General features: G+C 42.2%; 1 protein-coding gene across 12 annotated transcripts in view; it reads right to left on the minus strand.

Annotated features, from left to right (window-relative positions):
* Positions 1 to 1980: 1980 nt before the first annotated feature.
* The window catches only part of pou2f2b (POU class 2 homeobox 2b), a 79207-nt gene continuing 65285 nt past the window's right edge, over positions 1981 to 15902 (minus strand). For 8 of the 12 annotated variants that reach the window (XM_085291642.1, XM_085291646.1, XM_085291649.1 and 5 more), the window contains 3 exons: positions 14666 to 14734; positions 14250 to 14323; positions 1981 to 10373 (listed from right to left, as the gene is read on the minus strand). In XM_085291642.1, the coding sequence (XP_085147768.1) occupies positions 10045 to 10373; positions 14250 to 14323; positions 14666 to 14734 (472 nt within the window). In that variant the 3' untranslated portion in view covers positions 1981 to 10044. The other 4 variants (XM_085291650.1, XM_085291653.1, XM_085291651.1 and 1 more) reach the window with 3 other exon arrangements.

Consider the following 15902-nt stretch of genomic DNA (forward strand, 5'->3'; position numbering starts at 1 on the left):
CGTCACAGTGGACACTCTGCTCCATCTCACCTCATCTCTACATCCACCTCTGTCACAGCAACCCTCTGCATGTCCTCCATCAGCACATCCACTAGGAAAAGAGCAGTATCGTGGGCATCGTAGAGAGTTTTTCAGAAGTTCACTAATCTGTAGAAACTTCTACAAATTATGGAACAAGTTCAGAATAATGTTAGTCAGTGTAAAATCGTAAAGACATCTAATATCTCATCTAGAGTATATATCATCAAGAGATTCTGAGAATCTGGAAAAATCTCTGTGTGATAGGGACAAGGCTGCATCCAATCAATACTGGATGCCCGCAGTCTTTGGACCCACTGCATTTAAACCCGGCAAACTTTTATGCAGTTATAACAATGGAAATCTGGAATTCTTTTTGGAAAACATGGATGTTGACTCCTCTGGACCGTGGCGTGTAATACACCACCACCACCAGCCTTCAGCGTTGATATAAGACAGGATGGAGCCTGGATTCTCTGTTGCACTAGTTTCTACAGCCATCAAATGTGTTATTTATCAACATAAAAATATTCATCCGTGTATAATGCAAGATAAGGAAAAGTGATGGATTCACTAAGTGAGAAGCACTAACCATCCAGTGTGTTGCATTTGTTATTGCAGCAATGACCTAAAAGTGAAAAAAGTTACAGATAGCGCCTCAAGTGTTTTGAGGCAACTGTTGTTGTGATTTGTTGCCATATAATTTTTTAGTAAATGCGATGGTAAAACACGCTATAGTTTAGCTTTGGTTAATAACTCAAAGGATAAATGAAAATTAACATAAAGCTTTGTAAAAAATTAAACTGCGGTCCTGATGTTTATTTCTAACCTGATGACTTTATAGCCACGAATAATGAGTAAAACTGTCAGGTGAAGCTGGCTCTCTACACTCTCTGGTCCATGCTCCAACCCAAAATATACTTTATAAAGGAATAAAAGAACAATAAAACAAAATAAAATTTCAGCCCAAATCAATAAACAGCTCTGTGTGTGTGTTTATGATGTATAGCTGTTTACAGAGCTGTTTATTGAGTGGTTTGACTTGAAATATAACTTAATTGTATTGTGGAAGTAGGAAGAGAAAGGACGTGTGTGACTTTTTAATGATCAAATGTTGTTTAGCTCGTTGAAATATGGAAATACAGTGCGTGATTGGTTAAAGTAAGCATTACTTAGTTCACTGAATGGTTTACAGTTTAGGAGGAAATGACTCTCTGTTTGAACCCCTGCTGTCAATCTTTGTTTAAGATCGGATAACATTCTAGTCCATGCCATATGAGTGAGCCAATTCCTGCAATAAGAATAGCGGTGGCATTCAAAGTGCTGCCCCTCAGCACTCCTAGTAGATAAACGTTTGGTATCAAGTTCAAAATCCTACGTTACCTCATTCTTGAGCTTTTGCATTCACAAGGTTTTCAGAAAACTTGACCTCTGACCTTGAGGTCAAGGTCACTGCGATTTGAACTTGTCCAAGACTTTTAGCAGATGCACCAAATTCTTACGTGTTATCACATTCACAAATTTGCGTGTTTGCGCTGCCATGGTGACGACAATACCCCAGAGCCTTTTATAGCTAAAAACATGAAAAGCTGTAGAAACAGCAGAAAAACACATGGCAAGAAACATTTTTCAGTTTCAAAATCTGGAACTGTCACATAAGTGACTTAACATGGTCACTTTATGGTTAGGAAAACTGATTAATTCATGCAGCTATTTAAAGTATTCACTGATTTTATGTTTGGCACATGTTGTCCTCCATACTGGAGGAGGTCAGCTCATCAGCTGAGGATGGTAAACGGGCCCCTGTTAGGAGAGATATCAAATCTAACAGTGCCCTCCTCTGGATAAATCCCAGCATGACAAGCTGAGGTACAGTTCCTGTTTCGGTGATGAGGTTTCACCAAACCAAGTGAAACCTGTGGTTCAACACAGAAAGAAGAACAGACGAGAGGCAGCCGGGGATCGTCTGTACAGTTTTTGTCTCCTGTTTTATTTGGATAAATGAAACACTTTCAGTTACAAAAATGACTTAAAATGAACAACACTGTACAATGAACAAGCAGTTATTTTTCTTCCTTTTTTTTTGGTTTTCAAGATAAATACAGTAAAAGGCTAACTTGCTACCACAAGGGAGAATAAAGGGGGGCAGACAGAAGGGGAGGGGGGCTGCTCACAGGATGGAAGACACAAAAGGGGGAGGAGTGACAGTCACGCAGCCCTACCCGCAGTAACACACACACACTCAGACACACACACGGACTATTGTGGCAGGGGGAATTAAAGCTACATGTACTGGGAAGTTGGCAAACAGCACGTTACAGTTGACATAACAGGTCATGTGTTGGAGTTCGTTATTCTCCAAAGAACAATCTTTTTGTCTGCCACACCCATCCCACTTTCCAACGACCCAAATCCCACCCAGTCACACACATACACACACAGACAAACACACAGACACACCCACAGGTAGATTCAACAGACTAGGTCGGAACCACCGACCGCTTCCAGCAAAAAAAATCTCAAACTTCCCCTCGTCAGAGTTTTACAGCTCGCTCTTTCTCCCGCTCTCTCTTTTGCACACACACACGCACACACAGGTGTAGACAAACATCCAGGGGTAAAGGTCATACAGGTAGATGTTAGGACCAAACATCGGGGTGAAGCAAATGAAAAGCAGGGGTAGGTGGGTGCAGAGGGAGGGAGGGAGGTGATGGTAGTTAAAGCAGTACTCTGGCAGCACAAGCAGAAAGGACACAAACTTAAGAAGGATCAGAACAGCTACAAAGATACCAAGAGAAACTTCATTATCATCGTCATCATCGTCGTCATCACCGTGATCATCATAATTATGAGAAGCTTAAGATTATTTTTCCAATGACAAATACTTAAAAATATACATTTCATCATCATCATCATCATCTTAATTATTATCATTATTATTATATCCCTTTGGATAGCTGAGGTTAATGCTTCAGACCGGCTCGCTAGGTGACATAAGGATTCAGAGGGGAGACGACAGAAAGGGTGGGATGGAGATCGAGGGAGAGAGAGGTGAAGGATGGAGCGGAGAAGCTTTGTGTAGAAGAGAAGGTCAAGTTAGAGCTCTTTGGTTTTATTCTTTAACATCTGACTTGCTTTGCTGTGTTGCAGGAGAACCTTTGGATTAAAGCTGCATTGTGGAAGAGGGAGAGAGAGAAGGGATGGATGAAGGAGCGGAAGAGCGTGTCTGTGTGGATGAGAGTGGGCAGAGGAAGACGAGCTTTCTTTTGCTCAGCTTGCTGTGTCTCTCACTCTTCAGCAGTTACATCTCTCATGGCTTCGTGCGCAGCGACAAAATTTGACTACTTTCTCACATTTTGAAAGAATAGTCAGACGTTTTAGATGGGAAATGGGCTCATTCGCTTTCTTGCTGATTGTTAGATAAGATGATCGTGACTGTAGGGTAGATCTGAAGCTACAGTCCAGGGTTGTCGGTAGACTGGTGTAGCATAAAGAAAGGAAGCAGCATTCACTTTCTTCTAAGTTCCAGGATGTAATAACTCATGGTGCTATAGGGAGCCTTAGTAATACTTTACGGGTGCGTGCAACAAGGTTCCTTCCTAACATCCACAAGGAGAGCTGGTGTTGAGAAACATGAACAGAAAAGTCACACCGACATAAACCACCATCCTCTCAACTTTACCCTCAGTCACATGCTGGCTCACTGCATTGGCAGTCAGTCATCAAAGCTTCACTCTAAGTGAAGCACTACAGTTTAAATGCACTTTGGTACATCCAGCAGAGAGCAGAAGCGTTAACATTTGCATTAAATTCAAGCAGCTATTTTCAGGTTGGTGCAAAATCTAAACCTGTTCATGTGTGGCTTTTTTTTAGCCAGTTTGATCTACCGTGTACAAAGGCTGATCTGACAACAGCACTTCTAGTCTCCACTGTGGGATGCGTGACTGAGAAAAGATTCAGTTCAACACCTCTACAATCCACAGGTTAAAAAAAACAAAACACCAACCCACACCTCTTAAGCTCAGTGGTTAAAATGTTAAAGACTGTATATAAAGATGGGTCTGAAAAGTCAAGCCAGAAGGGAGGGGGAGGGGGGGGAGTGCCTTAGACCTGCATTCTTTCTAATGGCCAGCAGGAGGAGACTCTTCCATTTGCAAGAAATAAGTCAAGAGGATTTAGTGCGACTGACAGTTGCTACTATCCGAGGATGCAGCCACCCTCAGTTTCCATTTCTGCCAATGTGACGGTTTGTTTTTGATTAAAAGAAGGCGACAACCAAAATATGAAACTTGAGGCTTCACAGCTGAACTTTACAAGACAATCTTTGGCATCACCATGGCCGCATTGGCTTTATATGCTACTGTAACCTTATCTAACATTCTGCAAGAAAGCGAACATTTCATCCCTCCAGTGTGCAACTGTGTTTAAAAACAAAGAACAACTTCTGTAAAGATTTTATGGAGGAGAATGCCTGACAGTTATTGCAACGTCAGGATTTTTGGGAGCGTGAACATCGCGCTGGGTCACATGGCAGGGCATTGACTTTGGTATCATTCGCTAAGGGGGTATCCCTGCAACAGAGACCTGCACTTTGCACCCGGTCCCTCAAACCCCGAGGTTCGAGAGAGACAGAGAGTAGGGAAAAAAAGATGAAACATCTGAACTCTCAGGAAGAATCCAGATGTTTTGATCATGTGTACATCTCTCCCTCCAACTTCCACTTTCTCAACACACATACACATAAACACACATGTACACACACAGAGTTGTGAAACGTGTTTGGATGCGTCACCTAGCAAGCTCGGGTTCAGCCGTCCCCGTGGCTACCTGCCCTACGGCGCCTCCTGATGCACGTGGACTGATCAGATTGGGCAATAAAGACCCAAAGGCGAAAGAGGGCTAAAGTTGCTCCGAGGCACAAACCTGGAAGCTTTATAAAGTCTATAACAGATCCAGATTTGATGTCAGAAGAGCAGCTTTAAGCCCATAGTGCATGTTTGACAGGGAGGCAGCAGTGAGGGTAGAATGTGAGGAGAGGGCTGTGTTCAAAGCTCAACACAGACAGCGGGGGTGGTTTTCAGGGGGACAAGGCATGTGTGTGTGTGTGTGTGTGTGTGTGTGTGTGTGTGTGTGTGTGTGTGTGTGTGTGTGTGTGTGTGTGTGAGTGTAGACTGGAGCGTAAACCAGTGGGGCCTTTTAACCCTAAACTGCACCAAAACTACAATCCATCCAAGGATTTGGTCCCCTCCCAAATTGTTCCCAAACCTTTTGTCCATAAAGAATAATGACCTTTGACCTCACCGTGCCGCTTCCAGTCAGTACAAGCACACAGTCCACACGTCCCCATACCCCAATACCCACTGGAGCCCCGCGATTTAAAGCATTCATCTATTTGGTTTATCATCAAAGAATATGAGGTATATGATGAACTATCTCTCTTTTACATCCTACAGTGGATGGAGGAAATTTAAAAAGAAGGCAAAAGCACCTTACACAAAAAGTGGAAACGGAAAGAAAAAACAGAAACGGAGACAAAGTGAGACGTTAGAAGACAATTTACAGCTGGGAATTCAAAATCACCCTCTTTCTCCTTTGCCTCCTTCTTTCCTCTCTATCATGTAAAAAACAGCGAAGCCTTGGCCCTAGTTGATCTTCTTCTTTTGTGTTTTTGGTTGTGTAGCTGTAAAGCTTTGTGTGTTCTCCCTGTGGAGAAAAGATAGAGAACAGAGGCAGCATTGTGCCTCAAAGAACACTTCATGCTACAAATCATATTTATCCTTTCCCTGCACCGACGCTGGATTTTAGACCGACTTTTTCTTTTAATTACACCCAGACACAAAGTACGTCCACAAAACCTGCGCCCCTGCAAATCATGAAGCGTCGGTCCGCACAGTGCTACCTCTCACCGCTGCGTGCTTCCCTTCCCCTTTAAGAGGAAAGTCGTCTCGATGAGGAAAGGAAGGGAATATCTTCATATAACCCCCCCTAACAGAACCTGCGTTTGCATTTCTGGTATTATTTGGTTTGAAGACAGAAGAAAGAACCTCAGAAGGGTGTTGAAAAGAAAAACATGACAAATACATCCCCAAAATAGGAAAATGAAAAAACAACTATAGGAATAAATTACCAAATAAATAGCAAAGATAAAGACAAGCAAACAAACCAACTCTACCCTGAATAAATAGTACAATCAAAAGTCTAAATCATGATTAACAAGGAGAAAGAAAAATCCAAAGAGAGATAGTTTAAATTTTTGGTCTAAAATCAAGTTATTATCATCAATGTTTTTTAAGGATCTTTTTTTTCTCAAAGTCTTTTTTGTAAGCATTTTTTCTTTTTAATACATTAGCGATAAGTAAGCAGTAGAACATAGATCTTTTTTTTCTACAAAATCTATAGAAGCACTAACAGGTACATTCCGTCTAAGAGTCAACGTGGAGGAAAGGATTCACCTTTAAGGTGCGACCACGCCCCTTCTCCCCACATCTAAAGCTTGGTTTGTGAAACGATTCTCGTGTGTCGACTGTCTTTTTCCGGTGCGCATCAAACCAAATATTCTTTGGATACGTTTGCGTCCAACTTGCAACACATCACTTTAACCGAGGCCTTCGCTGTGTGTGTTGTTCTGTATCTGTGAGCGCGTTTCACGCTGCTGTCTTTGGGTTTCGGGATTAGTGACAAGAGATCACTGCTAACCTTTTATTTTTCTCACCGCTTAAATACAGAAAAACACACTCAGACTAACTGAGACCAACACATTTCTCCACCCTTGTGCAGAAAAGGCGGTATCTGTCCCTGCCCACTTTGTGTTTTTGGTTTGGTTCATTTGGTTTGGCATTTTTAAATTTTTTTTAAGGTTTGCTATTCAACTCTTTTCGTTTTTGGCTTATTGTGTTCGTCTTCAGTTTTTTTTTCTGCCGAGACAGTCCGTTTCTTTATCTAATAAAAATCTGGAAGCTAAATTTTCACAGTATTTTTTTCCAACCACCTGATAAAAATCTCTAGCACGACTACAAAAAAAATAGCTCTTGTAGTAAGTAAGCGAGTACGTTATCCCAAATAAGTAATAATAAGCACTAAAGTACAGTACATAAAACGGCATCAAGAGACACAGCAAAGATAAAACAATCGGAACCAACCAACAGAAAAATAAAAACAGATTTTTTTTTTCCTTTTAAATAAGATTTCAGTTCAGTGAGGTCATTTGCGTTTAGCTCCATCCAGGACCAGAGAGCTGAGCTGGAGAGGGGGGGGCAGAGGAGGGGAGGAGCCGTCTGTTGCTCCTCTAAGTCGCCTCCATCCATGCTACACAGTTTCAGACAGGCTGGCACTGCAGCCCTGACGCTTACAGACAGACACACAGCGATGCTTCGTTTGTTTCATCTCCTGCACCGTGTCCTCCTCCCGTCCTCCTCCCTCCAGCCACATTTGGTTTGGGTTCTTTTTGGTTTGCTTCTGTCGCTCCTTGGGTTTTGGGTTTGTTTGGTTTTTATTTGGTTTGGGTTTATTTTTGGTATCCTCTTTAAAAAAAAAAAAAAGCAAAAACAACAAAAAACATGTGACACCTGCTCCCTGCTCACTACAGCGTGTCCCAGCATACCCTTCTTTGTTGTAGTAAAGGATCAGTCCCGTATAAATAAAGAAACCCCCCCTTCCCGAGTTGGGTTTCTTGGACGGGCCGGGTGGAGGGGATTACAGCAGAGGGGAGTGGGGGCTTCTTCCAGTGTTACCCTCCTGTTCTCAGCTCCCCCCGCCCCCCTCATCTCCACCTCTGTCTCTGTATTGTGTTCATGTGTCTTGGCTGCGGCTCTTATAGAAAAGCCCAGCCTTGAAAAAATGCTTTGGTTTCCATTTGAGAATTAATGGCAGTCTGAGGTGGAAAATGAAATGATTGATGGGGTGATGATGGAAACAGACAAATATCAGTAAACATGTCTAGACATACAGGTGTCAGGACGTCTACGCTGATTGACGAGGCAGGAACGAGAGCCAGCTGTGACTAAACTTGGCTTTATTGACTTGTTTAGCCTTCAATCTCAAACGGTGATTCCTGCAAATCTCCAATCACAGCCCCATTTCATACTTTCCAAACGGTCACCACTCTTTACAAACATCATTTTCAGAGTGTGAAGTTTAGCAGGGCGTGTTCATTTAAGCCGTGGAGTCACCGATAATGGGTTATCTTTAAGACCGAGCAAAGAACGGGTCTGATTAAGCACAACAGAAAATGTTTAGGTCTTGATAAGAAAAAATAAAATAAAAAAATTCATTCACTCCTTGAAATGTGCCAACTCTTTATCTTTGAACTATTGGCACTTGGTGAGGGCTGAGATGAGCGTTTTATTATCACTGTAATGTATGTTCCTGCAGAGAAGGTTCACATTAAAAACAAGATGCCATGAAGACAGACACGTCCACGATGAAGATCAAGATCAGGGTTTCCGTCAGCGTATTGCAAGCCCCTCACGGGATCTCTGGGTCCAAACTGAGGGGCAAGTTTTTACTTTACTTATTTAAAGACTAAAGCTGTTGGCTGGGATCTTTTTTTTGGGGGTTATGTAAACAAGGTTAACCGCGCTCTCCTGCTGGTATAGCCTACATTATTTTATCTTCATGTTAAGAGGAGAGAGAAACGCACTGTGCCTCCCTTTCTCCCGTTTTCTCACCATCGGCACAGAAATAGCAAAAGCCGCACCTACACAGTCCTGCTGTCCTGCCAGTAGGCCGTGCATGACGGCGGGCGAGGAGCCATTGAGCGCCACCTTTAACCGAGTGCCACCTTAAATCCCCAGCTGGACCCGACAGCTTTTTGTTCTCTGTTCTGGCGGAAACCCTGAAGATGACGATGACAATGACTCACACTCCAAAGCTAACACTACAACAGCATACAAAATAAATACCAGCTAAACCGTTCATAATGGCACTAATAAATAGTTAACAAAAAAAAAAAGAAAAGAAAAAAATCTTCTCAAAGTGTAAAACATGTCAGGCCTGCTATGAAGTTAAAGTCAAACTATCCTATGCTCTTGCGACCAGAGGTAGGTAAAGAGACTTAAACACACATGAAGATAGAGCAGGGCTGAGAAACATATCATACAATCGTATATGAGCTTTTACACAGCAGATGTTAGAAAATCATTCAAAGTAATCCAACATGCAAACCTATAGGAAACACATGAGCAGACGCAGACATGATGAGTCGATGCAGAATGGATGGGCGTGTGTGTGCATGTGTGCGTGTGTATGTATGTTGTGTGAAAGTAGCAGTAGAGTCCTGGTCCTGGATAGCTTCAGTATTTACACGTCCTTTGAATAAAGCTTTTCTCTCCGTATTTTTGGTTTTTGGTATTTGTGATTTTGGTATGGTTGTCGATTTTTTGGGATTTTTTTTGTTTTTTGTCATTGTGTATTCCTCCTCCGCCTCCTCCTCAGGTAAATTTTTGGTTTAAACGTATCCACCCCACTCCTCTTCCTTCAGACCCGCAGCTTTTCTTATTAATAATAACAACAATAAAAAAAAGAAAGCAAAGTCCTCCTCTTCTTCATTTTTTTTGTCCTTGCGCCATTCCTTTGTCATATAGTAAAGTTTTTCTTTTGTCATTTTTGGTTTATGCACTTCGACGAGCACCTCTACCATCTCTTTGTTAAAGAGTCATCGGTTTGCTTTCCTTCAAAGAGAAAGAGTGGAGAGGTGCCGTGTCGACATCACGTGTTCTTGACAAAAAGGTCCCACGTTGCCTCCTTTCCATCTTTGTTTGTTTTTTTTTGGATAGATAAAGATTTTTGGTTTCAATCTTCTCCTTTCTCTCCCTTCTCCCCTCTTTCACCTCTTTCCCTCCATCTCTCCTCTTTCATTCTGTGTATTTTTGGCATCGAAAGACTGGGAGAGAAGGAGAGAGAGAGCCATTGAGGAAAAGAAAAATAACGAAAGAAGAGCACAAGAGAGAGAAAGAGATAGCTTTGGTGTGAAAGGCGAGGTTATAGTATTCTCCTTCCTCCTCCTCTCTGATTGGCCCTTGGAGGGGGTCACTCGATCTTGGCCCCGCCCAGAGAGGGCGGGCTGTGTGCCATTTCGCTGGAGGAGCAGGAAGAGGCGGGGCTGGAGCAGGGAGAGGGGGAGCAGGGTGTGGGGCTGATGCTGCTGGCCGAGGGGAAGGGCGAGGACTGGGAGACTTTGGCTACGGTGGTGCTGACCAGTCCGGCGTTGGGATTCTGGCCAATGTGGAGGAGGGCGGGGTGGTTGAGGAAGAGGGAGGAGGGGATGCCCCCACCTTGACCCCCGGATGCCCCCAGCATCACCTTGCTCCCACCCTCAAGAGTGGAAAGAGGTAGGTGGCCACCACTGGCTGCTAGGGCTGAGGCAGAGAGAGAAAAAAGGTTAATAAAATTGCCCACCGTGGCCAGAGGACACTTTCACAGTATATCAGAATATAAAATCAATACTATATTAAGTTTTGGCTTTTAGTATTTGTCTTTTTTTCTTATTTCTTTTGGGGATTCATCATCTTTAGTTTAGTAACAGTGGTCCTTCTCTCAGGCTTCTTCACCTTCCACTGCTGAACTAAATGACTTCCTGCAGCACAGATCCCACCCTGTATTAGAAAAAAGTGGGAAATTGTTCTTTTCAAAAAAACCTAATGTCAGTCCCCATTTCAACACACTGGCGCGAGATGTAACAGCTTGTTAAAAATAATCGAACATTGTGAAATATCTTCAGCGAGCTAATCTTAGGGGATCAGGTTTGCATCAGTTTAGCTGATCGGAGATCTGTGATTGGCTGTTTCATGCACAGACTGTGCCAAAGATAGAGAGCTGAATTTTAATTACACTCATGTTTATGACTGTTTAGCATAAGGAACACTTTTTTTTTAAAGTGCTCATTTTACGCACATCTGCAGGCTTATTTTATTTTGCGGATTTACTGAAATAGGTTTGCATGCTTTTATAATTTCATGCTGCCTATTTTCACCCTACTCTGTCGACAGTGAAGCAGCGTTGGTTACGTACATAAATAGCATAGCTGTCTAATAGACCTCACACAAAAACAAAACCAAAGATCTGCGGTCGATTGTGTACTATACAGCAAAACCAAGGATGCTTTTTTGATTGCTCCTTTATTCCCAGTGGGTCACCACAGCAGAGGGACCCACTTAGTTGATCGGGCACAGATCCGAAGCCCTTCCTGACTCAACTCTCCCATTTATCTGTGCTTGGGATTGTAGGAGTAGGACAAGGAGAAGTGAACTAGCAGGTGACCCCCTGAGGCTGGGCTTGGATGCCAAACAAATGTATTAATTTCACGACACTGTGGCAAAACCTGCAGCTTCGATGGAAGCATTAACTGCCTGTACAACTTCTAATGTTTGTTCTTTGGGAAAAGAAACATTTGTAAATACGGCCTTCTCCTAGAGTTATGCAGTAAAGAGTAAAAGAGAAGCAGAAAGACTGTAGCATTAGCCCTGTTAGTAATTATATTGTGATTTGTCTATTGCTGTAGCATCATCTTCTTCTTTCCATTAGGGGTCGCCACAGTGGATCATCTGCCCCAACCTCATCCTGTCATTAGCATCCTCCTCTGTCACACCAGCCCTCTGCATCTCCGCCTTCATTACATTCATACTTCTCTGTGGTCTTCCCTTTTTTCTCCTACCTGGCAGCTCCATCTCCAACATCCCTTTTCAAATATATTCACTATCCCTCCTCTGCAAACCATCTCAGCCTTGCCTCTCGGACTACATCTCCATCACTCCCAATAAATATCTGAGTATCTTCAGCTCTGCCTCCTGTTTTTTTTGTGTCACCGTCTCTGTACATCATAGCAGGTCTCACTGCCATCTTCTTCTATTGTGGTTTCAAAAAAGGTAATGGAGTAAGTAATAAAAGTTCAGTTCTTCGCCCCTGCATATGAAACATTTTAGAGTTGCAGAAGCAGCTGAGCGAGAAAGTAAAATCAAGTCACCGTGTCTCATATGCTAGATCTATCTATCTATTCTACATTCTGTCAATGTTCTATGTAAATACATTTCTAAAGGTGCTGCTGACATGAAATTATCACCAGATGTCACTAACAACCCATCTAACCAACTAAAATCCATCTGTAATTAGAAAGTAATCTAGTTTAGTCCCAGCTGGTGGCCTATAAAAAGATCTCGTACAATAAACATCTCATGATGGGTAAAACTAATGAGCGCCTTCAAGCCCTTCGCAACTTTATTGTTGCAGACATAGTGATGGCATTACAGAAGAAATTCTAATCTACTCAAGCTACCTGCGAGCATCTTTTGGAGTGAAAAGAATTATCAGAAGAGTTATCCAAGAGCCAAGGACCTTGAATCAGCAGGTGCCACACAGGACTTCATTGCTGAAGAAAAAGCATGCTGAAGATCATTTAGGGTTTGCTGAATAACATGGAGACCAATCATCTGAAAGCCACTGAAAATCTATGAAATGACTAAAGCTCAGAGACTGTTTGTGTGGAAGAACGGGCCAAAATCACACCTGAGCAACGCACGCAGCTAGTTTCTCCATACATGAGGCGTTTTTAGGCTGTCATTGCCAATAAAGCCTTTTGTACAAAGTATTAAATACATTTCAGTAATACTGTTACCCTGTGTCATTTACCATCACTACACATAACTTATGGACATCTGTGTTTTTTGTTTTGCATGTGTGGACTGGATGGGTTGTTACTGACATCTGGTGAGAATTTCATGCCAATAGCACCTTTAGAAATATATTTATTTGGAACATTGATAAGAAGGTTTATTCCTACCGTTGGCTCTGTATGATCATCGAAAGCAGTTATATTTAATATTATCTTGGCTCTGTGTTGTTTACCGCAAACGCTCCAAGAGAAATGTGTGGCCTTAAAGGGAGAGGTAATAAAACCGCTTTTTCCAAGACGGTGGGTGAACAGTAGGGCTGCACTGAGGCCCAAAATAAGGTACATTTATGCTGATTATTTTAAACTGTAAATTATGCAAAGCTACTCAAGTGGAGTCCGAGAATAAAAGCAAGGGGAAATAAACATAATAGGCCCCCTTTAAAGGAAAGAGGAAGACTAAAAGTATAATATGGGCACTTTAACAGAAGTATTTGGCTACCAGACAGCTCTAAAGTGGAGAATGTCTTATGTGTTGACTGATTTACAGCCTGTTAAGAACAATTATGGTGGTTTTTTTGCTTTTCGGTGATAACGTTTGGTTTTCAGTGATGTTTTAAGATTAAAATCCCCTGTTGACTTTAGATACTCTGACAACAATCCATAAGTCCTCTGCCTGCTATTTGAATTACCGATATAAAAAGAACTTCACCTAAACTGAAAGATGACTTATGACGAACTTCCCAAACAGACTGCCTCGAAAAGATTTCTTCTGAGGTTTTCCCTCAAACTCTCAACATATTTTTGATGATTAGATAAAAAGATGAAAAGGATGCGTGAGACAGCACGAAGACAGAAACAAGCCCACACATTAACGTAAACCACCACTTACACACAGACACTTGATGGGATGGGTTCATGCATGTAGATGATAATGTATGACAAATAAGTTTATTCCTCTTCTCTGCAGCTCTCTCAACTGTGGATGAACACACTTGTTTGCCCATTCATCCGTGTCTCCAGTCGGTAATCAGCGTGTGCGACCTGATTCACCCACCATGTATTAACTGTATTACTCATCCTCACACTTCTCTTTTTACTGCAGCTCCCTCCCCCTTCACGCTGTCACCCCACAAAGCGAGGTTAAAAACTAGCTCTGCTAAACTGACGTTAGCTGGGACTCTTCCCTGGTCACTCTTGTGGGACACAAAAGTTTTTTTGTGGCTATTTTTGTCTTGTTCTTGAGTGTAGGAAGGTTTATGTAGGGGTCCTGAAGAGTGTGCATTTGAGTTTTAACATTTATGTGTGTAGGTGTGTTTGAGAGGACGACTTCTCTAACAGTTTTAGAGGAGGAAGATGCACCGCCTTTCTGCTGAAGATGGGTTTTTTTTATGTATTCTCTGACCCTGAGACTGCTCAAGAAATGAAATAATACTGCACACCACCTCACCTCCACCTCAGCTTTGACCTTTTAATTATATTCTGTTTATGAGAGGGGCTGAAGGCAGGCTTTGTACCTCTTTTTTGTTATTCTCTCTCCTATTTTCCTTTCAATGTCTCTCTCTGTCTCTCTCTCTCTCTCTCTCTCTCTCTCACACACACACACACACACACACACACACACACACACCTTGGATAGTGGCCAGGGGATTGTTACCGAGGAGGGCTTGATTCATCCCTGTGTTAACTCCCATCACAGTGTTCCTGTTGTGACACGCGCGCGCACACGCACCAAGCACGACACATGTGCAAGCAGACACACAAACAGAGACAGGCAGAGGAGAAAAGGTGAGGGAGGGGAGGAAAAAGCAGGTTTAGTGGCAAGGACAGGCAGAAGGCAAATTCATCTCAGCACGTATAAAGAGCAGAAGTTTGCTGACTGTTGGCTGCACAAATGCAAACGAGGTTCGAAATGCAGAAAGAAACAGAGCAACCTAATGAAGTATTATTCATCTTAACACAGAATTCACATGAAATAATGAAGAAACACATCTGAACTGTCTAAAGTGTGTAATATGTGTGTGTGTGTGCTTCAGTCGTATTCACCTCAGGTTTGCAGCAAAATCGGTGATGTAGTTAGACACGTCACCATTCTTTTTACCCATTCGCCATAAGCTGTGAACACAAAAATCACACACACACACACACACACACACACACACACACACACACACACACACACACACACACACACACACACACACACACACACACACACACACACACACAGAGTTAGCATGCACTGCTGCACAGGGGAAGCAGTGGCATCCAGCGGCATGCTGGGATATCAGTTAATGCTTATGTGCTCAGTCACTGTTTGTGTGTTTGTGTGTACAGTAAAAAGCATTTAACTACAAATTGCAGCTGAACCGAGCGTGGAGCAGTGCAGTATTGATTGTGAGCAGTGTTTGTGGAAATGTGTGGCCGTATGCAGTTGCGTTTTCAGACTGCAGATCAAGATAAATGATTAAAACCGATGATTCACCTCTGACTTCATGTTGCTGGTGGGTAAGGTTAATGTTCAACCACGCACATAGATTGGTTTTAAATATTAATCCTTTGCATTTTATAATATTACTCATATTAAATGACTAATTAGTATTCGGGTTAATGATACAAGTATATGTAAACGTAATCCGTGTGAGATAAATATTTAGGCTTCAGGTGGCTCTAAATTTTCAGTCTAAGACCTTCTTTTTTGTCTACTTATGACTCAACATAGCGTCAGTGAGCACAATACACTTAACCTGATCATCTCAGGCTCATCAGCCCTATTCACTTTCTGTTTAACTATTTTGTTTATGAGAGGCAATCAGAAGAAAACTGGCCTAAAGGGAGATAAACTGAGGAGCTGCACAGGGAGCTGGTATAAGATAATTCAGGCTTATTATGAATTATTATGCAGAGCTAGTCTAGAGGGATATGGAGCTAAAAAGGAGCACAGCAGTTCCCCTTTTTTTCCTACACATATTTTTTGATGTATATTTTCTGATACTTCTGCTGACAGTGGAGGCGAATTAATCTTTTTTAAATGTGCTTGTCACAGCTTTGAATTGAGTTATGTCCAAAATATTATATTTCCTGTTTGCAAAGTTTATTTTCTTCACAAGCACAAAACGGGTGTTGCCAATAAAAACTGGAACGTTTCTTTTTCTGCACTGAATTGCTGCTTTTAATTTTCCAACACTGCTAGCACCAGAGATGACGCTCCACGTTCAGGATCCACAGCAGTCAGTCGTCAAACTCAGAGAGGTATCAAATCTGTCAAAGACAGAACAACAGC

The sequence above is a fragment of the Mchenga conophoros genome, linkage group LG11 (assembly GCF_057382185.1).
Source record: "Mchenga conophoros isolate Kocher_MC1m ecotype Shallow Benthic linkage group LG11, M_conophoros_male_GT1.1, whole genome shotgun sequence".
Taxonomy (NCBI): domain Eukaryota; kingdom Metazoa; phylum Chordata; class Actinopteri; order Cichliformes; family Cichlidae; genus Mchenga; species Mchenga conophoros.